Source organism: Vipera berus (genome assembly GCF_964194415.1).
Source record: "Vipera berus genome assembly, chromosome: 2".
NCBI lineage: Eukaryota > Metazoa > Chordata > Lepidosauria > Squamata > Viperidae > Vipera > Vipera berus.
This window is the reverse complement of record NC_138203.1, coordinates 25,439,754-25,467,089: the sequence shown is the minus strand read 5'-3', so window position 1 is coordinate 25,467,089 and position 27,336 is coordinate 25,439,754. Positions and strand designations below refer to the sequence as shown.

Below are 27,336 nucleotides of genomic sequence, written 5' to 3'. Positions count from 1 at the left end.
AAAGTATTGTCACCAAATTCTATACCCAATTTAATCCAAGATTTAGATCATCCATGGGGTCACAAGGAGTTGGGACACGACTTAGCAACTGAACAACAAATACGTAGGCTGTATGGCTATGAAAAATGCATTTGCTGTTGCAGATTTTCTCTATTTTGTAAATTAATTAAAGGAAAGATTTAGTATGGTTTTAATTCATTGCTAAGAAACTGAGAACCAGTTTGGTCTAGTAATTAAGGCTCCAGGCTAAAAACCAGGAAATTGAGTTTTGCCCTGCCTTAAGTTACAAAAGCTGGCTGGGTGACTTTTGGCCCAATTCACTTCACAGGGTTGTTGTGGTGCTGACAACAGGAGTATTAGGTATGTTCTCTGCCTTACATTATTTATAAAGTAATTATAAAAATAATAAAGGCGGGGATATAAAAACTTTTAAAAAGGGATTGGTTCTATGTTGTTAACTGCAAATAAACTCATGTACTCTTAAACACTCACCTGTGGGAGCTTCTTGTCTTCATCAGACAAACAATCAATTGCATTGTTAAACACTTCCTCAACCATCCTTTTTTCTTCATCTGAAAGACAAAAGGATAAGAATAAACTTTTTTCCTTACCCCTCCAAAATAGCCATGTTTAGAACCAAAGCCTACCAAGAAGTTTGTAAAACAGAAACACTGAAAATAAATTAGCAGAGATATTAGGCATATATTAAATAAGCCAGTAACAAATTTCTTCTCACCATAATGGGCAGATATTTTTTCTGGGATATTTTTTTTTTGCAGAGTACTCTATCTCATAACAAATTACGGAATTGAAAAAAGTCAAAGTAAATTAAATATAATAGTTTAAGTAAATTTGTATTCAGTAAAAGTGAACTTATTATTTATTTATTTATTTATTTATTAGTTTTTATAAACCGCCCTTCTCCCGAGGGACTCGGGGCGGTGTACAGAGGAAGGAATGTATACAGATTGAACAATAAATAATAAGAAACACTAATGAAAACAAACTGGGACCCCAATTAACGCTATCATGCCAGGCCAGACTGCTGGAACAGGAAAGTTTTTAAGTCGCGACGGAAGGTACGGAGGTCAGGGGCCATCCGGATTTCGGTTGGTAAGCTGTTCCAGAGGGCTGGCGCACCTACTGAGAATGCCCTCCCCCTGGGGGCCACCAGCCGACATTCCTTGAGCGGTGGCACCCTGAGGAGGCCCTCTCTGTGGGAGCGCACAGGACGGTGGGGTGCTGACATTGGCAGAAGGTGCTCCCGTAGGTAGTCCGGACCCATGCCATGTAGGGCTTTGTATGTCATTGTTAGCACCTTGAACTTCACACGGAAGGCAACCGGAAGCCAGTGCAGCGCACGGAGGAGAGGTGTGATATGGGAGTATCGGGAGGCTCCCAAGAGTGTCCGTGCCGCCGCACTTTGCACCAGTTGAAGCTTCCGAGTGGATCTCAAGGGCAGCCCCATGTAGAGAGCGTTACAATAGTCTAGGCGAGAGGTCACAAGGGCATGGGTGACTGTACGTAAGGAATCCAGGTCCAGATAAGGCCGTAGTTGGCGAACTAGTCGAACCCGGGAGAAGGCCCCCTTGGTCACAGCTCCTATGTGGTCTTCCAGGGAGAGCTGCGAGTCTAGGAGGACACCCAGGTTGCGGGCCCTATCAACAGGTGGAAGTAACTTGTCCCCAATGTTAAGCAGTGGGACGTTCCGAATATCCTGGCTTGCCGGTACGTACAGCCATTCAGTCTTGTCCGGGTTCAGTTGAAGCCTGTTTCTCCCCATCCATTCCCGGACCGCTTTCAGGCAGCGGGACATCACGTCGAGGGCATCACTGATATTGTTTGGAGTTGAGATAAAAAGCTGGGTGTCATCAGCATACTGATGGTACCCTACTCCAAAACTGCGAATGATCTCACCCAGCGGTTTCATGTAGATGTTGAACAGGAGAGGCGAGAGGACCGACCCCTGAGGGACTCCGCAAGCGAGAGGCCTCGGGGTCGACCTCTGTCCCCCTGTCAGCACCGACTGCGAGCGACCCTGGAGAAAGGAGGAGAACCAACGCAGAACCGTGCCTCCCACTCCCAGTCCCCTGAGGCGTCGCAGCAAGATACCATGGTCGATGGTATCGAAAGCCGCCGAGAGGTCTAATAAGACTAGGACAGAGGAATGGCCCCTGTCCCGGGCTCTCCAGAGATCATTCATCAGAGCGACCAATGCCGTCTCCGTGCTGTAGCCCGGCCTGAAACCCGATTGGTACGGGTCTAGATAAACCGCTTCATCCAGGATCTGAGGAAGTTGGTGCGCCACCACGCTCTCAACAACCTTCGCAAGGAAGCAAAGATTGGAGACTGGATGAAAGTTATTCAAAGAGGATGGGTCCAAGGTGGGCTTCTTGAGGAGAGGTCTCACCACCGCCTCCTTCAAGGCGGTGGGGAAGTGACCCTCACTCAGAGAAGCAGAGATGACCGCTAGGAACCAGCCTCGTGTCCCCTCTCGAGCTGCATAGGCCAGCCAGGAAGGGCACGGGTCCAGTAAGCAAGTGGAGGAGCTCAACCTTCTCATAATCCTGTCCACTTCCTTAGGAGTTACAGGATCAAATTCTTCCCAGATGACGTCGACAAGACTGTCCATGTCTTGTTCTTCCATCTCAGCCCAGTTGGAGTCCAGGCCAGTTCGAATCCGAGCAATTTTATCCAGCAGATATTGACCAAATTCCTCGGCTCGACCCTGCAAGGGTTCCTCCCTCACCTCTTGGTTTAGTAGGGAGCGAGTCACCCTGAACAAGGCAGCCGGGCGATTATCTGCGGACGCGATGAGGGTGGAAAAGTAGTTGGATTTTGCCACCCTTATCGCAGCGAGATAAGACCTGGTGAGGATTCTTAGTCGCAATCGGTCAGATTCGGATCGACTGGATCTCCAACGGCTCTCTAGGCCCCGTCTCCGACGCTTCATCTCCCGGAGCTCCCCGGTGAACCATGGGGCTCGCTGGGATCTGCGCCGGGTCAGAGGCCGCAAGGGTACAACTCGGTCCAGAGCCTCCGTGGCTGCCTTTTCCCAGGCTTCCACTAAGGCATCCGCCGAGCTGTGGGCAGGGGGTGCGTGCGTGTCCCTAAGCGCTGCCTGGAACTTATCGGGGTCCATTAGGCGCCTAGGGCGGTACCCGGTGGGGGGTGGCAAGGGGGAAGTCTAGCCGCAGGAGGTGGTGATCGGTCCATGACAGGGGCGTAACAGTTGTGGCACCCCCACCGATATCATCACGCCACCGTCCAGACAAGAACACCAAGTCTGGGTTGTGGCCTCTCTCATGAGTCGGCCCAGAAATTATTTGCAACAGGTCCATGGCCGCCATGGAAGCCATGAACTCCCGAGCCAGTTCGGACGATCCTCCCAGGGACGGTAGATTAAAGTCACCCAAGACCATGAGTCTTGGGAATTCAACCACCAACCCTGAGGACATCGAGTAGCTCGGGTAGGGCCGCCGCTGCACGATTAGGTGGTAGGTACGCCAGCAGCAGGCCCAACTGCGCCCCTGGGCCGTATCTCAGTAGGAGAGACTCACACCCGACCATCTGAGGGACGGTGGTCTCTCGCGGGCTAAGGGATTCCCTGATGATAACTGCCACTCCCCCGCCCCTCCCATGAGCCCGAGGCTGGTGCAGTACCTGGAAACCAGAGGAACACCCCTCTCTGGGCCCAGCCAGGTTTCTGTGATGCAGGCCAGGTCCGCATGCTCACTCTCCACTAGGTCACGAATGAGGTGAGCTTTGTTAGCTACGGACCTTGCATTCAGGTAGACCAGCCTTAGCATGGGAGGGTGCGCACCTTTGCTCCCGGGTCCTCCGGGGGAGAACAGAGGGTCGGAGCGTCTCACCGCTTGTACAGAGCGGAGATGACACTCCCGGTGACGATACGGCCCTCTGTCTGTGCACCTTCTGCCATTCCCCACCATCCTAGGGATGGGACGTATGTCAGTACGCCACTGGGTGTTATCGGCGACTGGTCCTTGTTGTACGCCGTCGCGAACGGCCGTGGGCCTGGCATGCGTTATGGTGGCTGGAAGGCGTGCCTTTCCCGCGCAACCATAGTCTTCTCCCTCCCCCCTCCCTAACCCCACAAAAAACTTAACTAAGAACTTAATCAGGGGCCTCTTGTTGGGCTTATGCTGGAGGCCCCTGACCCTGCCCGGCCATCTCTCAGAGGCCCAGTGGTTGGGCCCGTCATCAAGTTTGGATGTGATGCAGGCGGGTCACACCCAGGAGAGTGGGGAACCCCTGAGGGCGTGCAGTACTATGCTAGAGTATTGAACGAGCATAGTCACAGGTGGTTCCGGGAAGGCTGTCCCCTGGATGGTGAATTTGCAGGAGGGTCGAGTCGGGTAGGTGCGTTTCTGGATCGTCGCCCTGCCACTGCCACTTGGCCGGGCGAACCCCCAGAAGCAGGCCACTCCTCATCCTCTCACGATGGGTTGTGTCTCTGCTTCCGGAGGTGGTCCAGAACGTACTCTGGGTGAAGCATACCCCATAGAGCTCTCACCTCTATGGGGTTGCAGGTGTAAGGCCAGCCACTCTGCCACCGTGGCTAGCACCCAGGCCCGTTATGTCCTGTGGGGAGAGAATGGGCAAGGATGGTTGAGGGTGGGCAGAAGGCAGGATTGAGGGATCCATTAATTGGTGTCAGCTCTGGTGGTTCAGCCGCCCAAACAGTTCCCTCCCTGATCCTCTGGGCGTTGTTCCCGGCCGCAGCTCCATGGCCCCTACTGGTTGGGGACCGACCGGAGCGTGGCCTCCCAGAGGTATGGGAGTCCCTGGTGTCATGCCCCTGCTGTTGCCGTCTCCGATCCAGGTGTCTCGAGGAGGTGGCTCGGGGTGTAGGCCGCAGATGCCTCGCCTCGATGTAAAGCTGGTCTGCGGTGTCTCCTTGATCACTCGGAGATGCCGCCGCTATCCGGGAGCAGATTAGGCAGCCGAGGCAAAAAACAGCAGCTCCGGCCCCGCTCAGGATTGTTGCAACGGCCGTAGCGGTACAGGGGGCGGGCCGGAGATGCCACGCCGTCAGTGCTACCGCCGCTGTCAAGGCCCCTGGGTGGCGAACGACTAGGCCTGGAGAAACAGTCCCGGCCACCGTCGTCTTCGCTGCCGCCACTTCCACCGCCCAGCTGATCCGCGGCGCCTCCTCTGATCCTCGGAGACGCCGCCGCTGCCCGCTGCTGCTGCTGTTGGTTTCGTTGCTGGCATCACCGCCGCATAGCTGATCTGCGGAGATGCCGCCCTTGCCCGGTGATCGGCATCGGAGGAGACCGCAGACCAGGGCTCGCTGGGCTCTCACCGCCGAAGATGCCGCCGCCACCCGGGAGCCGGTCAGGGGCAGAGCAGAGCCTCCGGCCCCTCCTGGATGGCTGCGACGGCTGTCGTGGTCCAGGGCTGTCGTGGTCCAGGGGCGGGCCTCTCGCCGCCGACGCCGCCGAAGATGACGCCGCCTCCGCCACCCAGCTGGTCCAGCTGGTCCGCGGCGTCTCCGTCGATAGCCCGGAGACGCCGCCGTCCCCGGGAGCCGGTCAGGGGGCCGGGGCAGAGCAGAGCCTCCGGCCCCTCCTGGATGGCTGCGATGGCTGTCGTGGTCCAGGGGCGGGTCTCTCACCTCCGGCGCCGCCGAAGATGCCTCCGCCTCCGCCACCCAGCTGGTCCAGCTGGTCCGCGGCGTCTCCGCTGATAGCCCGGAGACGCCGCCGTCACCCGGGAGCCGGTCAGGGGGCCGGGGCAGAGCAGAGCCTCCGGCCCCTCTTGGATGGCCAGGGGCGGGCCTGGAGACGCCCCGCCGCCACCGCCGTTGCCAGGCTCCCTGGATCAACGACCAGCCTGGGGGCTTGAAAGTCGTCGCCGCAGCCGCTGCCATCCTTGCCGCCGGGGCCTCCGCCGCACAGCTGATCCGCGGAGGCGCCGCCCTTGCCCGGCAGTTTGACAAGCGGTAGAGGCAGGGCGGAGGTGCTGGCCCCGTTTATAACGGTTGCCAACGGCCCAGGCGGCGGGGCGGGGATGTCCCGGCACCTCTGCAGCTGTTTCGGGAGGCAGCGGGTGGCATAATTGCCCAGCTCATTTGCCCGAAATTCTGGCCCCACCCCAGGGGTCCATTGACATCCCTGGGGGGCTCCTGGGGGGACGCCTTACTGTTGGGGGCTACGGAGCTCTCCCCAGCGCGTCCGCCATCTTTGGAGCCGGCAAAAAAAAAAAAAAAAAAGTTAAGAAAAAACTCGCTGGCCAACTGAACCTGTTTTATTTATTTATTTATTTATTTATTGATGGGATTTATATCCCGCCCTATCTCCTGAAGGACTCAGGGCGGCTCACAATAAAACATATAATAAGTGCATAAATCAAGATAAATGAAATTGAGAACATCAGTGCAATAAAAAATTAGAGAATTTAAAAATGAATTAAAAATACTAAATATAAATTAATTTAAGATGCCTGTCAGTCTAGGTCAGCTTGGTGGAACAGGTGTGTTTTGAGGCCGCGGCGAAAGGATTGGAGGTTTTGGGCTATCCGAAGCTCAGGGGGGAGCTGATTCCATAGGGTTGGTGCTCCCACAGAGAAGGCCCTCCCCCTGGGGGTCGCCAGCCGACATTGCCTAGCTGACGGTACCCTGAGGAGGCCTTCTCTGTGTGAGCGTACTGGACGATGGGAATTTGTTCCCGGCAGCAGATGGTCCTGCAAGTATCCCGGACCTAAGCCATGTAGGGCTTTAAAGGTAAGTACCAGCACCTTAAATCTCACCCGGAGGGCAACTGGTAGCCAATGCAGCTCCCGCAGGAGGGGTGTAATATGGGAGTATCGGGAAGCTCCCATCACAACCCGCGCAGCTGCATTCTGCACCAGCTGAAGCCTCCGGGTGGTCTTTAAGGGCAGCCCCATGTAGAGAGCATTACAGTAATCAATACGGGAGGTAACGAGTGCGTGGGTGACTGTACGTAGGGCATCTCGGTCCAAAAAGGGGCGTAATTGGTATATAAGACGAATCTGGGCAAATGCCCCCCTAGCCACGGTTCCCATGTGATCTTCAAAACTGAGTCGTGAATCTAGGAGGACGCCCAGATTGCGTGCTTTATCAATGGGAGGTAACATCTCTCCTCCTATAGTCAGAGATGGAACCTCTTGGACTAAACGAGATGACGGTATGTACAGCCACTCAGTCTTGGCCGGGTTGAGTCGAAGCCTGTTTTCTCCCATCCAAATCTGTACCGCTTCCAGACAACGGGACATCACATCGAGGGCATCACTGGGTTGGTTCGGGGTGGAGATGAATAGCTGGGTATCATCAGCATATTGATGATATTTCACCCCGAAGCTACGGATGATCTCTCCCAGCGGCTTCATATAGATGTTGAACAGGAGGGGCGAGAGCACCGAACCCTGAGGCACTCCACAATTAAGAGGCCTAGGGCTTGACCTCTGCCCTCCTGCCAACACCGTCTGCGAACGGTCCGAGAGGTAGGAGGAGAACCAACGCAGAACGGTGCCTCCCACTCCCAGCCCCTCAAGACGACGCAGTAAGATACCATGGTCGATGGTATCAAAAGCCGCTGATAGATCTAATAGGACCAGGACAGAAGAATAACCTCTATCTCGGGCCCGCCAGAGATCATTCACCAGCGCGACCAATGCCGTCTCCGTGCTGTGCCCCGGTCTGAAACCCGATTGGTACGGATCTAGATATTCAGCTTCCTCCAGGTTCAAAGGGAGCTGTCGTGCCACCACGCTCTCAACGACCTTCGCAAGGAAGCGAAGGTTGGAGACAGGACGGAAGTTGTTTAAAACAGCTGGGTCCAGTGCCGGTTTCTTGAGGAGGGGCCTTACCACCGCCTCTTTCAAGGCAGCAGGGAAGTACCCTTCACTCAGTGAGGCATTGATAACTGCTAGGAGCCAGCCTCGTGTAACCTCCCGAGAAGCATAGACTAGCCAGGAGGGACACGGGTCCAACAAACATGTGGCGGCACTTAGTTTCCCCATGATCTTGTCCACTTCATCCGGAGTCACAGGATCGAACTCTTCCCAAATGTACTTGGCCAACTTCATCGTTTTCCTCTCGTTAGATACTGCCCAGTCAGAGTCCAGACCAGCCCGAATCTGAGCAATTTTGTCCACCAGATATTTACTAAATTCCTCAGCCCGTCCATGTAGGGGGTCCTCTCCCGTCTCTTGACTTAAAAGGGAGCGGACCACTCTAAATAGGGCGGCCGGGCGATTATCTGCGGACGCAATGAGGGTGGTGAAGTAGGCGCGCTTTGCCACCCTCATTGCCACAAGATAGGATCTAGAAAAGGATCTTAACTGTGTTCGGTCAGACTCGGACCGACTGGCTCTCCAAATGCTCTCTAGGCCCCTTCTCTGGCGCTTCATCTCCCGCAGGTCCTTGGAGAACCAAGGAGCGAGTCGGGACTTGCGCCGGGTCAGAGGCCGCAAAGGGACAACGCGGTCGAGCGCCTCCGAAGCAGCCTGTTGCCAGGCATTAACTAAGGACTCGGCCGGGTTGTGGGAGAGGGAGGTTTTGACCTTTTCCTTCTTAAATACCACTAAATATATATTATTCCTTCTCTATGTATTGCTTATTTAAAAGAATTCTCTTGATACTTGAGAACAAAGTGTTTTAAAATGTAAAATTACAAACAACCACATTCTAAATAAAATGTTTTAAGAAGGTGGCCAGTATCACAAGAAATATGACACTAAGGGGCACCATGGCATATTTTAAAATCAGATTTTACTACATCATTTGTCAAAAGAGAAGGGGTGAAAAGAAAGTTATTGGCTGATCCCAGTTTTTTTGACTAGAGAACACATATCTGTTTAGATTGTATTCACTAAAAAATCAGTAAGAAATAATGCAAATTGATGAAAAATAAATTAACATTTAGAAGTGAGCAGTACACACCTGTGTTGAAATCCAGTTTTGTCATCTGAAGTGCATAGGCTTCACAATCTTTCTTACTGAAACTGAATATAATGACTGGTTGGAAGTTTCTTTCCATGATCATCTTTACAATCTTAAATACATTTGAGGGACCTACAAAGACAGCAATTCCAGCAAACATTTTAGATTTTGAAGCTGAAATAGCGGCAGTTAGTTCATTTTAACTTCATCTGCCTAACCTTGCAATATATTTATCTGACAAAATTTATACCAACCTTTGGTTCCTCCTTTCCTGCCTTTCTGGTCTCCTTTGGCTAAATCACCTGCATCACGAAGTACCTGCATGGCCGTATTAAAATTATCTTCTCTAAAATCACCCTGGAAGGCAAAAACAGATTTTGGTTATAGCTTGGCTTTACTTAGTGACTGCCCTGTTCATCAACCATTCAAACTTACTAAGGTGCTAAACAAATAACTTTGACTAGTGCATGCATTTATGATCTTTCCAGGGTCCTTCAATCCACATGATCACCACAATCAGTATGCATTGTTCTGCCCCTGACTTGGTTTTTTCCTCCCCTTGCAGAGTGGAGAGATTGGAGAGGAAGTGATTACAAGCTCTGGGCTGCCAGCACTACCACATTGTTTTCTATTCCGCATTGTATGCTTGTTTACTCTCTTGTAATGTCTCCTCCTCCAATGAATACATACATTAATTCCCTTCTTCCTAATTATCCCAGTGCCAACCTGAGCATTCCAAAGAGTGACTATAATTGATTCAACAGAACAGTAAGCATCCTAGCATGTATAGACCTTCAATGTACTTTCTTCTTTTTCCCCAGCACTTGATCCTGATATTTACATATAAGAGTGCAAGTTTGGTCCAGTGGTTAAACACCATACCAGAAACCAGAGCACTAAGAGTACTAGTCCCGCCTTAGGCATGAAAGCTTTCTAGGTTACTTTGAGCCGGTCACTTTCTCTCAGCCAAATCTACCTCACAGGGTTGTGGGGAAAATAGAAAGATGAAAGAGTGTTGTGTATCTGTCATCTTGAATTATTTATAAAGATAATGGTGAGATAAAAGTAAATATAAATAAATAAAATGGCATTCAAAGAAACACCATTCCTTACATTTTCATCAACTACAAGGTGAAGTCCATCTCCCCCTGCTGGAAAAATATAATGTTGCAAAGGAGTCGGTCTGTAATCTGTGTAGATCACATGGCAGGGCTGGTAAAGAGAAAATTAAGTTATTTAAAAATATTCTGTATGCTTTTATATACAATACGACATTCCTAATTTCTACATTTATCCAAATTAAGTTACCTAAGGCTGGCAGCAGGACTTTGCTATCTGCAATTAATCATAAATCACAAATTGTCATAAAAATCTGCATTCTTTTGTGTCTTAACACAACTCTATTTTTACTTTTTTATTTTTTTTCTAATTGCTAGTCTTATGGCTTAATAAAGAATTCACAAGAATAGTCAAAAATATAAATCCAATAATACGTTAGTGGAAGTTAAAACTAGGTTGAAATAATATACTCAACTTAACTTTCACATTAAAAAAAACCTAGACTCTCCCTGTGTACAGACTTGATTACCTCAGTTCTCATTTGCCACGTATACTCAACCAATCAAACTGAGCTTGTTTTATATCATTCTTGCCGCTGATGCCTTCAACATGATTTTTTTTTTACTTTGGTATTCCAAAGCTAACTCTCAGCCTACTGAGTTAACAGCACTGCTGCAAGTAAAGGTGAAGAAAAAGACATTTTACCTGTTTGTGAAGATGACATATCCATTCAGCAAACTGACGCGCATTTGGAATAGTGGCAGAAAGAAACACATAGTGAACGTTATCAGGGAGCAAAATAATGGTTTCTTCCCATACCACACCACGTTCTAGAAAAGAAAAATTCACAAGACAGCATCATGCTCATCGTACAAGGCTTCTACACACAAAAACCCATATATAAATATGCAAAATTATAGTACCTGAATTTCTCATGTAATGAATTTCATCAAATATAACCCAAGCAACTTCACGCATAACCTCAGAACCTCTGTAAAGCATACTTCTCAAGATCTAAAAAGAAAAATAAATGAAAATGACCCATTGAACGTTGCAAGCAATGGGCCAAGCACACTTGTTTGGATCTGCACCTCATAAAGACCTCAAAGAGTTTTTATGAGGGGCAGATCCAAACAAGGCTTTAAACTAAATCTGGAGGGGGAAGGAAATCAATAAGCAGAATTATATTAACATAAACCCAAAGGCAATAAAACCTAAAACAAATAAGGAAGCAATGACAAGGAAAGGATACAACAGACAGACTGAAGAATGGCAGTTTAAAAGGGATCAGAGAATGGAGGACACACAGAACACATCTGAAGTCCTAGTAGGCTGGGGCAGAAGAAAATATGACAATTTTCATAAATGGAATCTGGTCAGATTTATAGATTTTGAGACCACATAAAAAGATTCTGAGTGGTTTATAGGTTATAAAAGAATATACATCATAAAAGAAAAACAGGCCTATCTGGACAAAACATCAATAATATTTAGGAAAAAATTCAACAGGGGTCCCACAAACATCCAAACCCAAGGATGGGAACAGAGCCAGGTCTTCAGAGACTAATAGAACATCTGAAGGATAGGTACCATAAGTAACTTAGGGGGGTGCTGTTCTAAAGGGCAGGGACAAAGGCACAGAAGGCATACTTCCTATGTCCCACAAGATGACAACATATAACTGTAATATGCCCACTGTGTTCAAATGTGTGAACAGGCAGAAATTGTTGAAATTGGCACGCTTCAAAGAGGGATAGAACTTATTACTGGATATACGGTAATTGTTTGAAAAGAGATATATCTATCAAAAGAGGAGGGAGGCTGTATTATATGTAAAGAATGGCCACATCTTCATTCTTTCAGCAAGAATGAAAATCTTGCTAAATGAAGCTGGGTGAATATTAAAGAAAAAAAGGGGTGGTGGGGTGGTGGTGGAAATGACACTATTGTGTCAAACTACAGACCACCCAGAAGATATAAATGAAAATTTTGCAAACCAGATGGTCAAAGTATACAGAAAACATGCATTGTGGTAATGGAGATTTCAACCATATTGATAAAAAATAAGATTCTAACTGTTGCATGTGGGACATCCACAGGTTCTTGATGTACTTTGCACTCAATCCCGTTATCCAAAAGATAGAAGATGGAACTAAAGGACCAACTTATACTAGACTTACTACTTACTAACAGGAAAGAAATGGTTCAGGAAGTTGTAGGAAATGTGGGAGAGAGTAACCATGCAATCCTAAAATTTATCAAACTGCAAGTGAGGAAGTAGTCAGATTAGTGTTCAATATTTCAAGAGAACTGACTTCCAGAAGCTAAGGGAAAAAGTAAGGAGGATTCCATGGATGAAAATCCTGAAAGGAAAAATTCTGAAAAGTTAATTAAACACTAAACACCAAGAAAAGAAAAATGGGAAGAAGCTGATGAGACCAGCATGGTTGTATAAATAACTCTTTGATAAATTGAGAAATGAGAAGAACTTTTTAAAAATAGAGGAGCGTGTAACAAAGGCAGAGTATTAGGAAATAATCTGAAGGATAAGGTCAAGAAGCATTTGGTCCAGAACAAGCTGAGATTTGCAAAATTAACAGAAAGAGTTCTTTAGACATAGGCAGAACAAGAGGAAGTCAAGGAAATTGTTGATTTGAGAATAGAAGATACCAAGTTAGTGATAACAGAGAGAAGGCTGAACTGAGTCCTATTTTGTATGTATTTTTTTTTCAAAAAGAAAAGTCCAATTTCTCAGAAGCCGCATCATGTGAGGCAGAAGAAAAATGATCAAAATGGGTAAGAAAAGTGGTGAGAAAACATCTGCTTCTGCTTTGAAGAAATTCAAGTCAGTGCGGCTAGATCAGGGGTGTCAAACTCAATTTCATTGAGGGCCGCATCAGCATTGCGGTTGCCCTCAGGGGGCCGGGTGGGTGTTGCCTGGGTGGGCGTGGCCTACTGGGTGGGCATGGCTAAAGTGCGTATGGCCTGGGTGGGCGTGGCCAGCTCTACATCGTTCGCATCAAGGGTGCCTATGGGGGCCTGGGCAGGAGTGGGACAGATCTGAGGGTCTCTGGCAGGAGGAGGATCTCTGGGACAGGGCCAAGGCAGTGGGGGCCGTTCCCTCACTGTTTCCAGGATGGCTTCGCGGGCCACATGAAACCACTTCACGGGCCGGATCTGGCCCCGGGCCTTGTGTTTGACATGTCTGGGCTAGATGAATTGTGACCCAGGCTGCTAGAGGAACTGATAATCTAGAGCAGAGGTCCTTAACCTTTTGGGCACCAGGGACCGGTTACGTGGAGAGAGGTTTTTCCGTGGACCGGAGGGGGCGTGGTTTTGTATACCGCCTGCATCCCATGGATGTGGCTTTGCTTGTTTGTGTGGACCGGTTGCTGGTATGCTGTAGCCCGGTACTGGTCCACAGACCAGGGATTCGGGACCCCTGATCTAGAGTAAATCTGATAATCATAATAGAATGCATCAGATAATCATAATCTCCAATTCCATATCCAAAGTTATATGGCCATCAAAGTCACACGTGGTGACTCCAGGTGGCTTTATTACGTTGATAATATGTTAAACAACACAGGGTTTAAACTGAACCATATGGCATGCAATTCAATGTTTTGTACAAGCATATACATAGTATAACAGAGAGCTCAAAAACCAGCACAGGAAAGTTTAACAACCAGACCTACCTCTGTGGTCATTACAAGGCAAGATGCCGTAGGATTGATGGTGACATCCCCAGTCATCAATCCAACATCTTGAAATTCTTCATACATCTCACGATATTTTTGGTTACTAAGAGCTTTAATAGGACTGGTAAATATCACACGCTGTTTTTCTCTTAAAGCCAAAGCAATGGCATACCTGTAGTACATATGCAATATTCATTATGAATTGATATGCTTTGCAATCATTTTATTATTGTTTATAATAACTGTTTATTGTTTAAATCCAATAAATTATCCCAATGTTAGAAATCTTAAATATTTTATTTCCTTTAAACAATATATGCAATATTATAATAGTACTAAACGCTTGAAAAGAATTGTGTGTTCTATAAATCTGACAGAAATACAATATTGAAACAGATTTCCAGGACAAAAATTATTTTGAAAGAAAATGAAGCAAGGTATGCAAATCTGTACAGCAAATTAATTTTAAAAAAGAATTAAACAGCTGCCAATCATTCCTCCATGTTCCCACACACCCCAATCATTTTCTCTTTACTCCATATTTTTGTAACTATTGATCTATAGTTTAGAAATACAAAACTAGCTTCATATTAAATATGTATATAAAAATATACAAACAAAATGGAAATATGATAAATGTACAGTTAAATTACTTTACCATTACTTTACTCAAGGGTAGAATTTAGTGTTTATTTTTAAATCCATCAGAGACCTACTTACTCTGCACATACAGTTTTTCCTGCTGAGGTATGAGCGGATACTAAAACAGACTGATTATTATCCACACACAAAAGAGCTTCTCTTTGAAAAGCATCAAGAATGAACGGATATTCCTAAAAAGAAGAAAAAGTTATATAAATTCCAGAACTGATTGCAAATTGGCACAATTCTTTTCCATATATTACTTTGGTTTGTATTGGTTTTTTTATTTAAAAAAAGCCATTCTACAGATATTCTGGAAATTAATATCCTCAACAATCATAATGCAACAGATGTGATGAAGTAATGGTATAAGAACAACTAATACACAGTTATCTTTGAAACCACAGTTATCTTTGCCCCAAATTGATAATTTGGGACTAAGGATGCAAAAAATGTATCTTTAAAACACAAGAACTTTAATTTTTAAAAACTTTCTAAAAATCTTTATTTGAACAATTCTCTTGAAGTACAGCTTTCCTAAGAACAATGTATTAACATGCTTCTATACATTCAACAGAAGTGCAGAATTGAATAGTCAGTGGAATTATGTGCTCCTATAATTAACTGAAACTGTATGACCCACATTTAACTATCTTCCAGTCAATTAACCAGAGAAATTCCAACAGTTTTATTCATATTAGTTTCAACTATTAAAATGATTGATATTAGCATTTCATTAACTTTCAGATAAAACCAACCCCCCCAAAAATGTTTATGTCTACACAAATAACTGCCATTTTATCCGTTGTCCATTCTTCCCCATTAGCTATAAAATTAAAAGAATAAGACTTGTAAATTACAAACCTTTGCAGCTTTCCCAGTTCTTGCCTTCAGGGCTACGAAGTCCATATCTGCAGGAAGAGCAACCTAGTAAAAAATATTCTCCAGTCATTTATATTATTTTCCAGTAACAATGTTCATAATGTTTGAAGCAGAGTCCCTCGGGAAAAGGGCGGTATATAAATCGAATAAAAATAAAAATAAATAAATAATGCTCCCTCCAAAATAAGGGACGTAGGCAGGACTGAGGGAGAATGACTGGCCCAAAGTCACTTGCTCTATAAATGACAGTACACACAAACCAGGGTTTTCCCAGCACATCTCCAATATCTTAACCTGTCTGTTTTTGTATGAGAAACAAAATAATTTCAAATGATTTAAATCAATGTCTCTGTTTATAAGCCTTAACAATTACAGATAGTCATCTACTTCTGACCAGACATGTACCTTGATTTGAAATTCCGGTATTTGGGCTCAATTTGCAGTCATGTGACAAAATTTTGGGTGTTCAGCAAGATGACATTTGAAATGTCCCGCAGTCACATGGCCATGTTGTATGACTGCTGAAAACTGGAACCTGTTTCTGATTTTCAGCAAAACCACATCCACAGGGAACAATTGGTTTGCTTAAAGACAGCAATGTTCACTTAACAACCATGGACTAGTTTAATAACTACTGCGAAAAAACACTGAAAAATTGAGTCAGTTATGTGACTGACCCATTTTATGACAGTCATAACATATCACAGTAACAGGTAGACTCTTGTATGGTTACATGTTGAGGACTATCTGTACTTTCGTTCCAACTAAGGTTATGGATCCCCTCAACTTGTTGATTTTGCATTACTAGTTACTTCAAGAACATTTCAAAACAGTAATATTATTAACTCTTTTTCCAGAGCTCACAATCATCTCTGTTCCTTATGAAAGAGTACTCTATAATGTCTTTCTCTGGTTAATTTGGTCAATAAAGAGGTAAATTGCCCATAAACCTTAATGTTGTAAGCTTAGCTCCTAGAAATAATTTACAATTTTATGCTACAAAATGTCTGTTTTTAAACAAGGGAGATCTAGAAAGCTCTATCTACTCTTTCTCTTAAGTAAACAGCTAAATTAATGAATATCACAATATTAATCTCATTTCTATTTACCTCCTACCTTTATAAAGTGCTTACATTTTAGTTTTAGAAAGAAATGGAAATCAGAGTATATGTTTAAGGAGATGGAACTATGCACATGAGTTTCTTAACTTCTATTTCCACTGCAGATGAACATTTAGCTCATATTATAACAGTATTCAAAAATGTCTCCTTTTTCTTTTCCCATTACTTACCCTCACACAGAAAAGCAAACTATTGCTAAGTAGATTTCTATTTAATAGTATTCGCAACTCATAATAGTAGCACTATATAAAACAGCATTCATCACCCCCACCAATCTCACACTCACCTCATGTGTACAGCCTTCAATTGTTTCAACAGCTTGTACTTTTACTTTTGGCATCACATCTGCCAAACTGAAATGAAAACCACATTAATTTACCAGTCAGTAACGAAATATGTATGTTATACTTTACTTTTAAAGATTAATTATGCTAATAATGATCATTATCCATACATCCAAGTCCACATTCTGGACAGAAAGGACCACTAGTTTGAAAGAGGGGTCAAAGAGGCCATCTATATTCAAACTAAAGAGACTTCTTTCAACAGAGGAGGAATAAGGCACCATCTATCTCCTGTCTACAACAGTCCTTTCAGCAGTCCCAAAATTCCACACCCATTTGCACTTTGATTCAGGTGACCCTGAGGGTACCCCAAGGGGCCTCAATGACTTTCAGAGACCTAACAACCAACCTTCAGGGTGCTAATGACCAGATGACTGCAAGAATACAAATCCTTCTATTCCCCACCATTCAGTCAGAACAGAAGAAGCTTCTTGTATGAGAAGTGAAATATTTTCAAGAGAAAAAAACCAAGAAAGTCCAAAACTGCCTTTTGAAAAACACCTTGCTTGTTTGCATCTACTTCTTGTGATGCACCAGGAAACCCAGCCCAGGATGCCACAAGAAGCAAGCAAGAAGCAGCTCAAGATCCATAGTGTACCAGAAAGCCCCAGCCCAGCATGGCCTAGCAGCATGGTCCAAAAGGACTTGCTTTTACTAGCTTCACCCAAAGAGGTGTGCTTTTGCACAAAGGGACTTGCTTTTGCCAGCTTCTGCAAAGTGTTTCTTGGCAAGAAGAGTCAGACCAGGTACACTCCATCAGCAAGGGGAGAAAGAAGACAGGAAGGTTAGCTGGGGCAACAGAGTACATGAGGCAAAAAGGCATAGATGGGGAGAAATAGATACGTGGAAGGAACTGAAGTGCCTCTAGTTGTAAGTATAGGCAGTGCTGCCAAGTGCTCAAATTTTGATCACATGACTGTGGTGCTGAAATGACCATAATTTCAGGCATGGGATGTAAGTTCCTTTGTTTAGCAAAAACCTGCTGAACGAACGGTCACAGATCAAAGACTACCTATATTTTTTACTTTTCTTAAACATTTAAAATGCTTCAGATACATTTTTTCAGCAATTTTTGCATCAATTCTTACCTGGAGTAAGATTTGTTCTACTCACTGGAAGCAATGGAAAATACAGAACTGCTTAACAACACCATTTTTAATGCAAGCAGTGTTAGATGATAAAACATTCTAATAGCTTCTAATGTATGTCTTTTACAGTATTTTTTTTGCAATTGCCCACAAATCATTATCTCTTCCATTCTTAAAAAAAAAACAACATAAGCATTTCCAAGTCTAATATGTACAACTCAGTCTTACTTAAGATCATCCGTAGAGAAGTCTTCCAACTTTGGTCTTTTTCCCAAAGCTGTAATATCTGCACTATTAAATTCTGCATCACGCTTTTTTTTGGCTTGGATATTTGCAGGGGCCACAGATTTGCCATCTCGTTGTTTTCTAAATGGAAACATAAAAAAATAGGGGCCAGGAATCAGCTCTGATGAATCTGCCCAACATATCAACAAGCTCTGCTTGAATATCCAATATTGCACTAATGAAATAAAAATTCCCAAAAGCATTATTTCCCGTAATACATTACCTCGTAACAGTGCCCAAACTGGGGGAAAGACCATCATCTTTCTGAATAGGTTGCACTGCAGCATGAGGAACCAACTGCCCAAATGGGTAATATTCATTTAAATATTCAACAAGTAAAACATGAACGCTCAAGAAAGGAACCAAACCCTATTAATGTGTCTGAGAACCCCCCCCCCAAAATGGGGAACCGGAAGTACCACACACCAAAGGAAGTTTCCTGGAGGTCAGATGGGGGGAAACACGTTATCCTCTATACCTGTTTCATTTACAGCATTATTTCTTTTAGATTTATATCACAGCTTCAATCCAGAATTTGAAAAAGGCTCAAATTTGGTAGGTCCCTTTTATTTTAACCCCACAAGAACCACGTAATATAGTGAGGGAAAGCGACTGGCCCAAAGTAATTTGGTGAGCCCTGTGGCTGAACCTGAATTCACCAATCCAACAACTGAAAAACTGCATGCAACACGTTGGCTCTCTGTATTTCGCGCATCCTGGTCCCACATGGATGAAAAAGTAAACAGGACATGAAATCAAGGCCTGTAGGGAGATCCTTTTTTCCCCTTTGGTTCTTAGTAGTAAGGAAACGTCTCAGAGATTCTATCTTGCCTGCTGCAGTATAAACCTGCATCTGAGGAACCCGAAAGACTAAACCACTCAAGTTTACTACTAGGAAGAGATCCCGTCCCTAATCTCTTCAACCCTCGCTTGTTCCTCACCCTAATTTGCTTGAAGTGGCTGCCTCGGGTGTCCCCTTGGTTTCCTTCAAGCCAGAGCTAGAGCCGGCATCGTCTTCGAACACGCTGAACAACTCATCCCCGAAAGCGTCCGCCATCTTCCCCGCGAGCGCGCAGCAGCGGCCCCACCTCCACAACAACACGCCAAGGGTAAACGACGATAGAGTACAGAAGGGCTAGATCGGCTGCAGCTAAACTTCCGATCGACGTTGACGCCCGCCGGTTGCTCGTAGAGATAAGAAGTGAAGAACTGCGGACCTCGATTTTTTTTCATTTTTTAATATTTACTTTTATAAAACCTTTTCCGCAACGTTAAAATATTAGTAAAATATATATATATATAACCGAAACGACTTGTCAAAGCCGTGAGGTAGTTTTACCTCTATCAAATTTCTAAAGCAATTCTTTTGGAAGAGCGAGAGGCGAAGGACTTAGGTTGCAATCTAACAGAGAGCGAGTCACATTGTCTTAGTTTTGGGCGGAAGTGACTGCCCGTCCCTCGCCCTGATCCAATCAGAAGGGTGATGGCGGCGGCGGCTCATTCCCGGATGTAAGCAGAAGCGGCGTGAGAGCTTGTTCGGGAGCTCGCGGTGGAGGCGAGCGTGTCTCGGTCATGGGCGGCAAGAACAAGAAGCACAAGGGCGGCAGCGGGGCGGCAGGAGCGGGCGCCGTGCATCCCTCTACGGTAGCAGCAGCCCGGGCTAAAGTGGTGGGCGCCGCCGCGACTGAATCGGGAGCCGCCGGAGAAGCTGCCTGCAAAAGACCTCTGGTGCCCCGGCCGAGCCCTGCCGGGAAGGAACTACGTGTTAAGCAAGGTACCCTCCCGTGAGAAAAGGAGAGGCACGGAGGGAAATTGGCCCGTCGGCTTTCCTGGTAGAATTCAGTGGGACTCACTCCCCGGTTGCTTCCTGGAAGTGGTGGGGCCAAAAGGGGCAGGACGGAGATCCGATTCCCTCAACCGAGGTTTCTGCAGGTGGGACGTTTTAGGCTGACCCGCCCGCTGGGCTTTCGGTTGGGGGAGGCTGGTCCCGGTGAACTGCATCTCGGAGCTGGAAAAAGGATAATTAGTTATCTGTTAACTGGGTTGCCTGTGCTGCCGCTCCAGTGTTGAAATAGAAGCCAATTGTGATCCCCCCCCCCATCGTACTCCAGGTTCACTAAGGGAAGGTGGTGGGACATAGAAGAAAGTCCTTTTCTGTTTAAACTTTATAAATTTGAGCCTCAGTATATTTTAAGCTTTCTATCCGACGTGTAGGAAATGGGGCCCCTTTCTGTTGTAGGCATGAATAAAGTTTCACAGCTAGATTCTTGGCAATTACTTGCATGCACCATGTCGGGTTTTTTTGGCAACTGTAGAGAACTAGTTTGATTACTGTCGTCTGGGATTTTTTTTCACTTCCAAATCTACTACTGGTATCCCCTCAGGATCTCTCACCAGGCCTGAGCCTTTGAACTCATTAACTGTATGCTTTTTTTCTGCCTATTAGTGTCTTAGGGAATTCATACTAAACCTTGGTCTGGTCGCTAACATAAATCTAACAGAAAAACTCAAATTATAAAACTAAAGGCTATCTCTGGATGCTTGGTTATAAACTACAAAAGAGTACTTGAATTCTGGATATTTTGTGGCCTCAGATGAATATGAAACTCAAAATGTGTTAAAAGTTATACGGTAAATGTTTCCATTTGCTTTATCCACAAATTAACCCAGTAGCAGTAATCCAGAATTAGTTGCAAATAAAAACAAACAGCTCTATCTTTTCATTTACAATGAAATCAACAAAACACACATTTCTTGAATCTGCTGATATTTAAGAGTGTTGTATTTTCCCCCTGTGCAGAATAATTCTCTTATGAACTTCAGGTTAATCTGCTGTTAACATAGCAAATATGTAATAAGAGAAATATATAAAATTATATAGGGTATGAGAACACTGATAGAGGTAGAACATAATTCAGTGAAGGTGGATGTAGGATGGTGGGAAATTAAAGGAATAACAGGAACTTTATTCATTTAAAACATATAGCCACCCATATTATATCAAGCTCTGGGCATCTGTAATTATCTAGTTACACAGCTTGCAAAAAAGTAAGATTTTATGAGCGTTAACCTGGATATTTTAAAAATAGGAGTAATGCTATCATTGGTCAGTACTTTTGTGTCTTGCTTTTATGTCCCATAGATTTTTGATTTGCCTTACGGAGACTAGAATGCTATACTAGACTCTTACGTTGGCTTTGTCAAATAATTCTTTGCTTAATTATACAGGTCCCAAAACATATAGCTTTGGTTCTGCAGTTGACTCCAGTGCAAGTACAGATGAGTCTATTCTTAAGGTGAGATGATTTGTTAGACAGAAAAATAATTCTTTGGGGAGGGAGCAGGAATATACATAACAGACTGGAGTCCTAAATTGAAAAATTATATAAAATTTTAATAAATTAATATTAAATGTATTTATTAAGTAAATTTAGCAAATAAAATATATGCATAGTTCAGTAACCTTTTTCATAAATATATAGAAAAAGTATTCAAGTATATACCATTGGGCTGAATCTCTAGCTGTGAATGTGCTTTGTTCAATAATTTTTAAAGCTTGTAACCAGGTTTTTCTTTCATTTCAGGTTATAATTAATAGTAATTTGGAAAAAAGGATTATTGCCATAATCAATGAGCATAAAAAACAAACTGGTGAAAAAGGAATGATTTCTAGAAGATTAACTGCTAAAAAATTACAGGTAAAATTGGAGACTCTTTCTGTGCATTGATATTTAACATATCTTTTAAGTGAAATCAATTATATACATTCTCCAGAGAAGATAAAGGCTTCTATATTATAGTCTGTTAATGATTTGTAGTCCATTTATTTGATATATTAAACTGACATAAGGAAGGCAAAGATGATTAATTTGTTTACTTTCAGTATTCAGTATTTCAGGTTCTTGCAACATTATAATCGACTTTCCTACTTTTCCATGTATTGTGTTTTGTATTGGTTTTGCTTATTTATAATTAATTTTATTTAGTATTTCATTATTTTCTCTAGTTTTCCTGTTCAAATTAACAGTTCGGTAGCAAACATTAAAAAAAAACCACCTGTGAAAGTAATTTGAGTCACCTTGAAGCAAATGGGTAGCAAATCAAATAAGCAAATAAATTCTAACCCATGGAAATTAAAAATCAAGACACTTCAAGTAGTGAGATAACTAAGGGTTTGTTGAAGAAACATATCTTGATGACTTTTCTAAAGGCTGATAGGGTTGGATCCAACTTCAACTCTGAGAGAATGGATTCTGTAGCCCGAGACTATTACAAGAGAAGGCTTTTGCTTCATATCTAGTAAATGAATGAATAAAACAAGGAGTATCTGCAAAATAGCCTTTCTTGCAGATCTTACTGCTTGTAAAGTTTGTCTCAGGAAACTTTACAACCAGGAAACACCCTGGTTAGAGCTTTAGAGATTAACACTAGTACTAGTACTTAGAACACAATGGGCAACTAGTGAGCGTCTTTCTATATGGTCATAACACTGATGATACTTGACTCTGAATCAGCCAAGTGAGGCTGTCCAAGGTTCTGTCCCAGTGCCTGGGGACTGCAAGTTTGGACGGGGAGGAACTATTTCCAAATAAGTGGCATGGATATTTGGACCATCCAGATCTGACCATATTGTTTTGTGCTGATCTTTGTTTTTAAATGTTTTTAGCAATTGTAAACTGCAGAGAGTCGCTGGGAATTGGGCAACATATAAATTTAATTTATTAATCTGATTCCATTACTAGTCACTGGTTAATGAACTTCCTGCTAAGTTCTGTATTGACTGAACTTTCTGGATACTTTTTAAAGGTAAACTTGAATAAAGTGTGCAGTAGTGGCAGTTGTGTACATTTGCTTTTTGCCGTAGCTACTCACTTGGGAATCCGGTGATGCCTGAAGATAAAAAAAAAAACATTCCCATGCTTCAGTCTTACTGTTTCAGGGAAAGAACAACTCTGTGAAAGAAAATTTAAACTTTTAAATCTGATTCCTTTGACCAACAATGGTTCCCCACATTTATACTAGTTTTTTTTTCCTCCTTTAAACTCAGTGGTGGGATTCAGCCGGTTCGCACCACTTCGGCAGAACCAGTAGCTAATTTTTTGTTGCTGAGGCCCAAAATGGACTTCCGGAAGCAGCATCCACACAGAGAACCGGTTGTTCACATATTTGAATCCCACCACTGCTTGAAACATATTGTCATAGTTGACTCGCTGTGAACTGTTGCTCACAGCCAGACAACAGAAACCAGGAAGGGGTATGATTGGAATGTATGAGCAGCTGGGATAGAATTGAGGAATTCATGTGCACCATCTGTGGTCTGGGAAAATCTCAACACCTCAAGGTCGAATGATGAGAGCCTTCTGAGCTGAGCAGACAGTTTCCCAAAACAAAGAGATTGTACTGGATTGGTGGACAATGGACAGCGGGTGGCCCGGGGGGGGGGAAGGGGGATTTTAACTACGCAGTTTTTCACGCAAAAACTTGAGAACTGGCTTTGCTTCTACTGTACTTATATGGATCTATCAGTAAAGTTATATTCTTGGTAAAACAACATCTTAGGAGTTTCTTTTGCTGCATATGCCAATGGGATAGTTGACGTATTTCAGGAGTTACCTCAGTTTATCTCCAGAGTAACCTCCCAGTATGAAAGATTGGGTTGAGAGATTCCCCATGACCAAGTAGGAACTTTTCTCTTCAAAATTTCAGCTACAATACCACGCTAGATCTTTTTTTAGAAATCTAGAACTATGTTTTCCAAAATGTAGGATTGGTAGGCATAGATTTTACTATTCACTATTCATTATAACAATTTCATTCCACTGTTTTCTAGTGGAATGAAACGTATATTTTATAAGTTTTTTTGTGCAGAGAAGAAAAGTTGCGGATTTCCTCTGATATTCCATAATGCATTGTTGCTTATAGGATGTATACATGGCTTTGCAAGGATTTTCTTTCAAGACTGAAGATATTGAAGAAGCTATGAATAATACTATCTTGTATGGTGGCGACCTACATTCTGCACTTGACTGGCTGTGTTTAAACCTATCCGATGGTAATGATAAAGGCAGCTTTAATGAATTTGGAGAAATCCAATATAAACATAAAACATTTTCTAAGTCTCCCTTCAGATTTGGGGCTGCAGGAAGGGAAAGAGGGAAGAATTTTCCTTCTATACATTGATTACCTGTATTTATTAATTGACATTGACCATTTCAAGTTTCTATTGGCTGTTCTAGGAGTTGAAAATTAAGATTAATTATAGATGCATATCTGTGCAGATGACTATCCAAATATGGTGGTTTTCAAAAGGGTAAACAGGATCAGACCTACTTAGTATTTGGATAGGAGACAATTATTCAGTGTCAGGGATTCAAGTGAGACTGGAAAGTTAAAAAAAATGTTTCAGAAAAAGGAAGTGCCAAGCTACTTCCAAGGTTTAGAAATGTTCCTTTGGTCGACTAGATGTTCTGCATATTAGAAGGAAAACCAACAGAGTTAAACTAGTTGAGTGGGTTTTTTTCTTTAATAATGGGAAAAATGTAGGACAGTTGTAGACAATGAAATGACAAGGGACAGTCCAAAGGGAAATGAGAATCCCATAGGTGTATTAGAAGCAGAGATACAATATTTCTTGACTATTTTTTTAAAGAAATAATTATAATGGGTGCATATTTTAGGTAATAGATTGATGGTGCTACCAATAGCTATATAATACTTAGAATTATAAGGCCTAAAGGAGGGCATAAACAGGTTCATCAGCTAGATCGAAAATCAAAAAGAGAAAGTAAGCCCATGAGCAGAGAAGGGCTTAGCCTATCCTTGTATGTGAGAATCATAATGTCCTTTGTGTGGGCATCATAATTTCATACATACATACATTTACATAAAAGTATTTCTGTTACATAATTTTTTGAAATCATTCTAAAGTGTAAAGGCTGTGTAACATTTTTATTAACTGTGGCTAAGAAAGCATAAAAACTTTAAACTAAAAACCCATTTAATTATGGTTTAAATGTATTGTTAAAAAAGAGAAACACAGAAATAATTTATCAATTTTGTATTTCTGGTTATTAAAAAAAAGGCTTTGGAAAATCTCATAAAAGCTCTTGCTTTTTTCAGTGTAAGTATAGGTGCTTGCAAGGACAAATCATGGAATTCAGCATTGTGTTGTAAACTTTTTATTACCACAATGAGGCTTTTGCCTCACTTTCTTACTACAACTCCCCACAAGTATTCTTGTGTTATCTAAAAGGTTGGGAATTTCTCCGAAATAGCTTTTGAGAATTGGGGAGGGGATATTAAAGAAAGAGCAGATTTGCTTGCCACCTGCTTTTATTGTGCTGCCAGAAACAAAGCTCCAGATTCCACCTTTAGTTTTGAAATTATGATATGAATAGAATTAATTATACAATAAAAGGAAGATTTTAAAGATGTAATTCTAATTTAGAACTACAGATAATTATCAACTATGTATAAGTAGACAGTCAACTATATATGTTTAAACATTCAGTATTTGACATTCTGTTTCTGCTTTTTAAAGATGCATTGCCTGAAGGTTTCAGTCAGCAATTTGGTGAAGAACAAAAAAAAACTAGGGCTAAATTTCATTCTCCTTTGCCAAAATCTGAAACTCCTCAGGTACTAAACAATAAAAGGAAGGAAGATGATGGTGAGAAAAAGGTACTTTGCTGGATGTAGAGAAACCATAGTATTGTTTAATTTTATGGAAAAAATGCTTTAACATAAAATGTATTTATTTGTCAAATTCATTGGAAGAAGAAGAAGAAATGACTTTAGATGGCATAAAATTTATTACTTATTAAGAAAATATATAAATGTCAGAGAAGAAAAGATCACCAACTCATTCATGGTGACTCCGGGCAGCTTACAAGATAAAACCCTACCCACCCAGCCCTACCCACCCCGGCAACTACAGTTAGACCAATCACTTGATGGGCTCCATATCATTCTAAGTCGCCAGGCTGTTGACAGAACCATGTCTTTAGGGCATTGTGAAAGACTGTCAAAGTGGCACTCAATCTTATATCTGCAGGGATGAGGTTCCAATAGGAGGGAGCTACCACAGAGAAGGCCCTTGATCTTGGTTCCACTATAAGAGAAGGGACTTGTAACATTCCCCGTTTTTCTGCTCTGGTGGGTCAGGTAGATATGACTGGATGTTTATGCTTTTGCATTCATGGAAGTATAAAATCAGTTTTGTAACACACTCTGCGTGTTAGTGAATAAAACACATTAACTATAATGGGAATTTCTTCTAAGAAAACTAATTGAGTCATACAGATTAGTTCTAAGCAACAGCAAATTTTCAGTAATTTGTAAGCTTGTTTTTAAGATGCATTAATAACAATTTATCTACACTATTCCTTTATAATATCCAAAGGTAACCACAGAAAAACAAAAAAGTATCAGTATGAAGGAACGAATCTTGTTGTATGCAGAGCAGCAGAGGGCTGAGGAAGAAAATGAGTCTCTGAAAAATTCAGAGGAAGAAAAATTTGACCCAGTAAGTTCATGAACTGTTTCATGTACATCTTTGTCTTTTTAGCATCCTGTTGTAATGCATATATTAAGAACTGTTTCTTGGACACAAGCAAGGCCTTCCTGGGGAGAGATGCCTCACAATCTTCCCTCTTCAGGTGGAAAAGCATTTGCCCTTTTGAGAAGCATTAAGCAGAGAACCAGACCTATGTGTCTGTTTAGTATGTTAGTAACTTTGAGAAACAGATTTTTCCTATTGAGTAAAGGGAGAGGAAGCTGCGGATTTAAATTTGTTCCTAGATGCTTGTTGTGGGCTAAAGCAAATAATAAAGCTTCATCAGTTTTTCACTTTTAAGAAAACTTGATTGCAGCTATACTATTGCTCATTATTACATCCAAATGGATGGAGTTAGTAGGAAATGTTGACTGGTTTAGCTTCTAAGTTGTGAAAATAACTGCTTGAATGTACCGTATTTTCCGGCGTATAAGACGACTTTTTAACCCATGAAAATCTTCTCAAAAGTCGAGGGTCGTCTTATATGCTGGGGGTTAGGGTTAAGGGCAGTTTTATTGTCCGATGTTACAGGAAAAACCAGAGGCAACACCCCTCCACACATACACACACGCAGGCAACCTCGGCAGCTCATTGATGGGGGGGGAGGAAGTGGGAGGGAATCACAAAATTGCTGTCCATTGTCGAGCCCTGCAGGCCGACACTACACAGGGGGTCTCGTTCCAAAAACAAACCCTGCTTCACCTACTCACCCCCCCCCACTGCACACGGCTCAC

At 43.3% G+C, this 27,336-nt stretch overlaps 2 protein-coding genes across 10 annotated transcripts in view; one reads left to right on the top strand and one right to left on the bottom strand.

Annotated features, from left to right (window-relative positions):
* The window catches only part of MTREX (Mtr4 exosome RNA helicase), a gene marked incomplete at its 3' end in the record, with an annotated part of 51,914 nt that extends 32,786 nt beyond the window's left edge, over positions 1 to 19,128 (bottom strand). For 4 of the 5 annotated variants that reach the window (XR_014025042.1, XM_081317110.1, XM_081317109.1 and 1 more), the window contains exons 1-12: positions 18,990 to 19,128; positions 17,992 to 18,129; positions 16,618 to 16,684; positions 15,193 to 15,255; positions 14,407 to 14,519; positions 13,684 to 13,858; positions 10,909 to 10,999; positions 10,691 to 10,815; positions 10,040 to 10,138; positions 9,181 to 9,283; positions 8,927 to 9,058; positions 493 to 572 (exon numbers count right to left, since the gene is read on the bottom strand). Coding sequence is in view for 4 of the 5 variants with exons in the window: in XM_081317110.1 (XP_081173236.1) it covers positions 493 to 572; positions 8,927 to 9,058; positions 9,181 to 9,283; positions 10,040 to 10,138; positions 10,691 to 10,815; positions 10,909 to 10,999; positions 13,684 to 13,858; positions 14,407 to 14,519; positions 15,193 to 15,255; positions 16,618 to 16,684; positions 17,992 to 18,129; positions 18,990 to 19,105 (1,302 nt within the window). Of the gene's footprint in view, positions 1 to 492; positions 573 to 8,926; positions 9,059 to 9,180; positions 9,284 to 10,039; positions 10,139 to 10,690; positions 10,816 to 10,908; positions 11,000 to 13,683; positions 13,859 to 14,406; positions 14,520 to 15,192; positions 15,256 to 15,615; positions 15,941 to 16,617; positions 16,685 to 17,991; positions 18,130 to 18,989 lie in introns of those variants that run through there. The other variant, XM_081317112.1, reaches the window with a different exon arrangement.
* A 389-nt stretch (positions 19,129 to 19,517) lies between these two features.
* DHX29 (DExH-box helicase 29) overlaps positions 19,518 to 27,336 on the top strand; it is a 34,958-nt gene continuing 27,139 nt past the window's right edge. For 2 of the 5 annotated variants that reach the window (XR_014025389.1, XM_081319801.1), the window contains exons 1-6: positions 19,518 to 19,822; positions 21,277 to 21,344; positions 21,633 to 21,746; positions 23,971 to 24,100; positions 25,589 to 25,728; positions 26,450 to 26,572. Coding sequence is in view for 4 of the 5 variants with exons in the window: in XM_081319801.1 (XP_081175927.1) it covers positions 19,621 to 19,822; positions 21,277 to 21,344; positions 21,633 to 21,746; positions 23,971 to 24,100; positions 25,589 to 25,728; positions 26,450 to 26,572 (777 nt within the window). In the remaining variant the exon portion in view is untranslated. The remainder of the gene's footprint in view (positions 19,823 to 21,276; positions 21,345 to 21,632; positions 21,747 to 23,970; positions 24,101 to 25,588; positions 25,729 to 26,449; positions 26,573 to 27,336) is intronic. The other 3 variants (XM_081319799.1, XM_081319798.1, XM_081319800.1) reach the window with 2 other exon arrangements.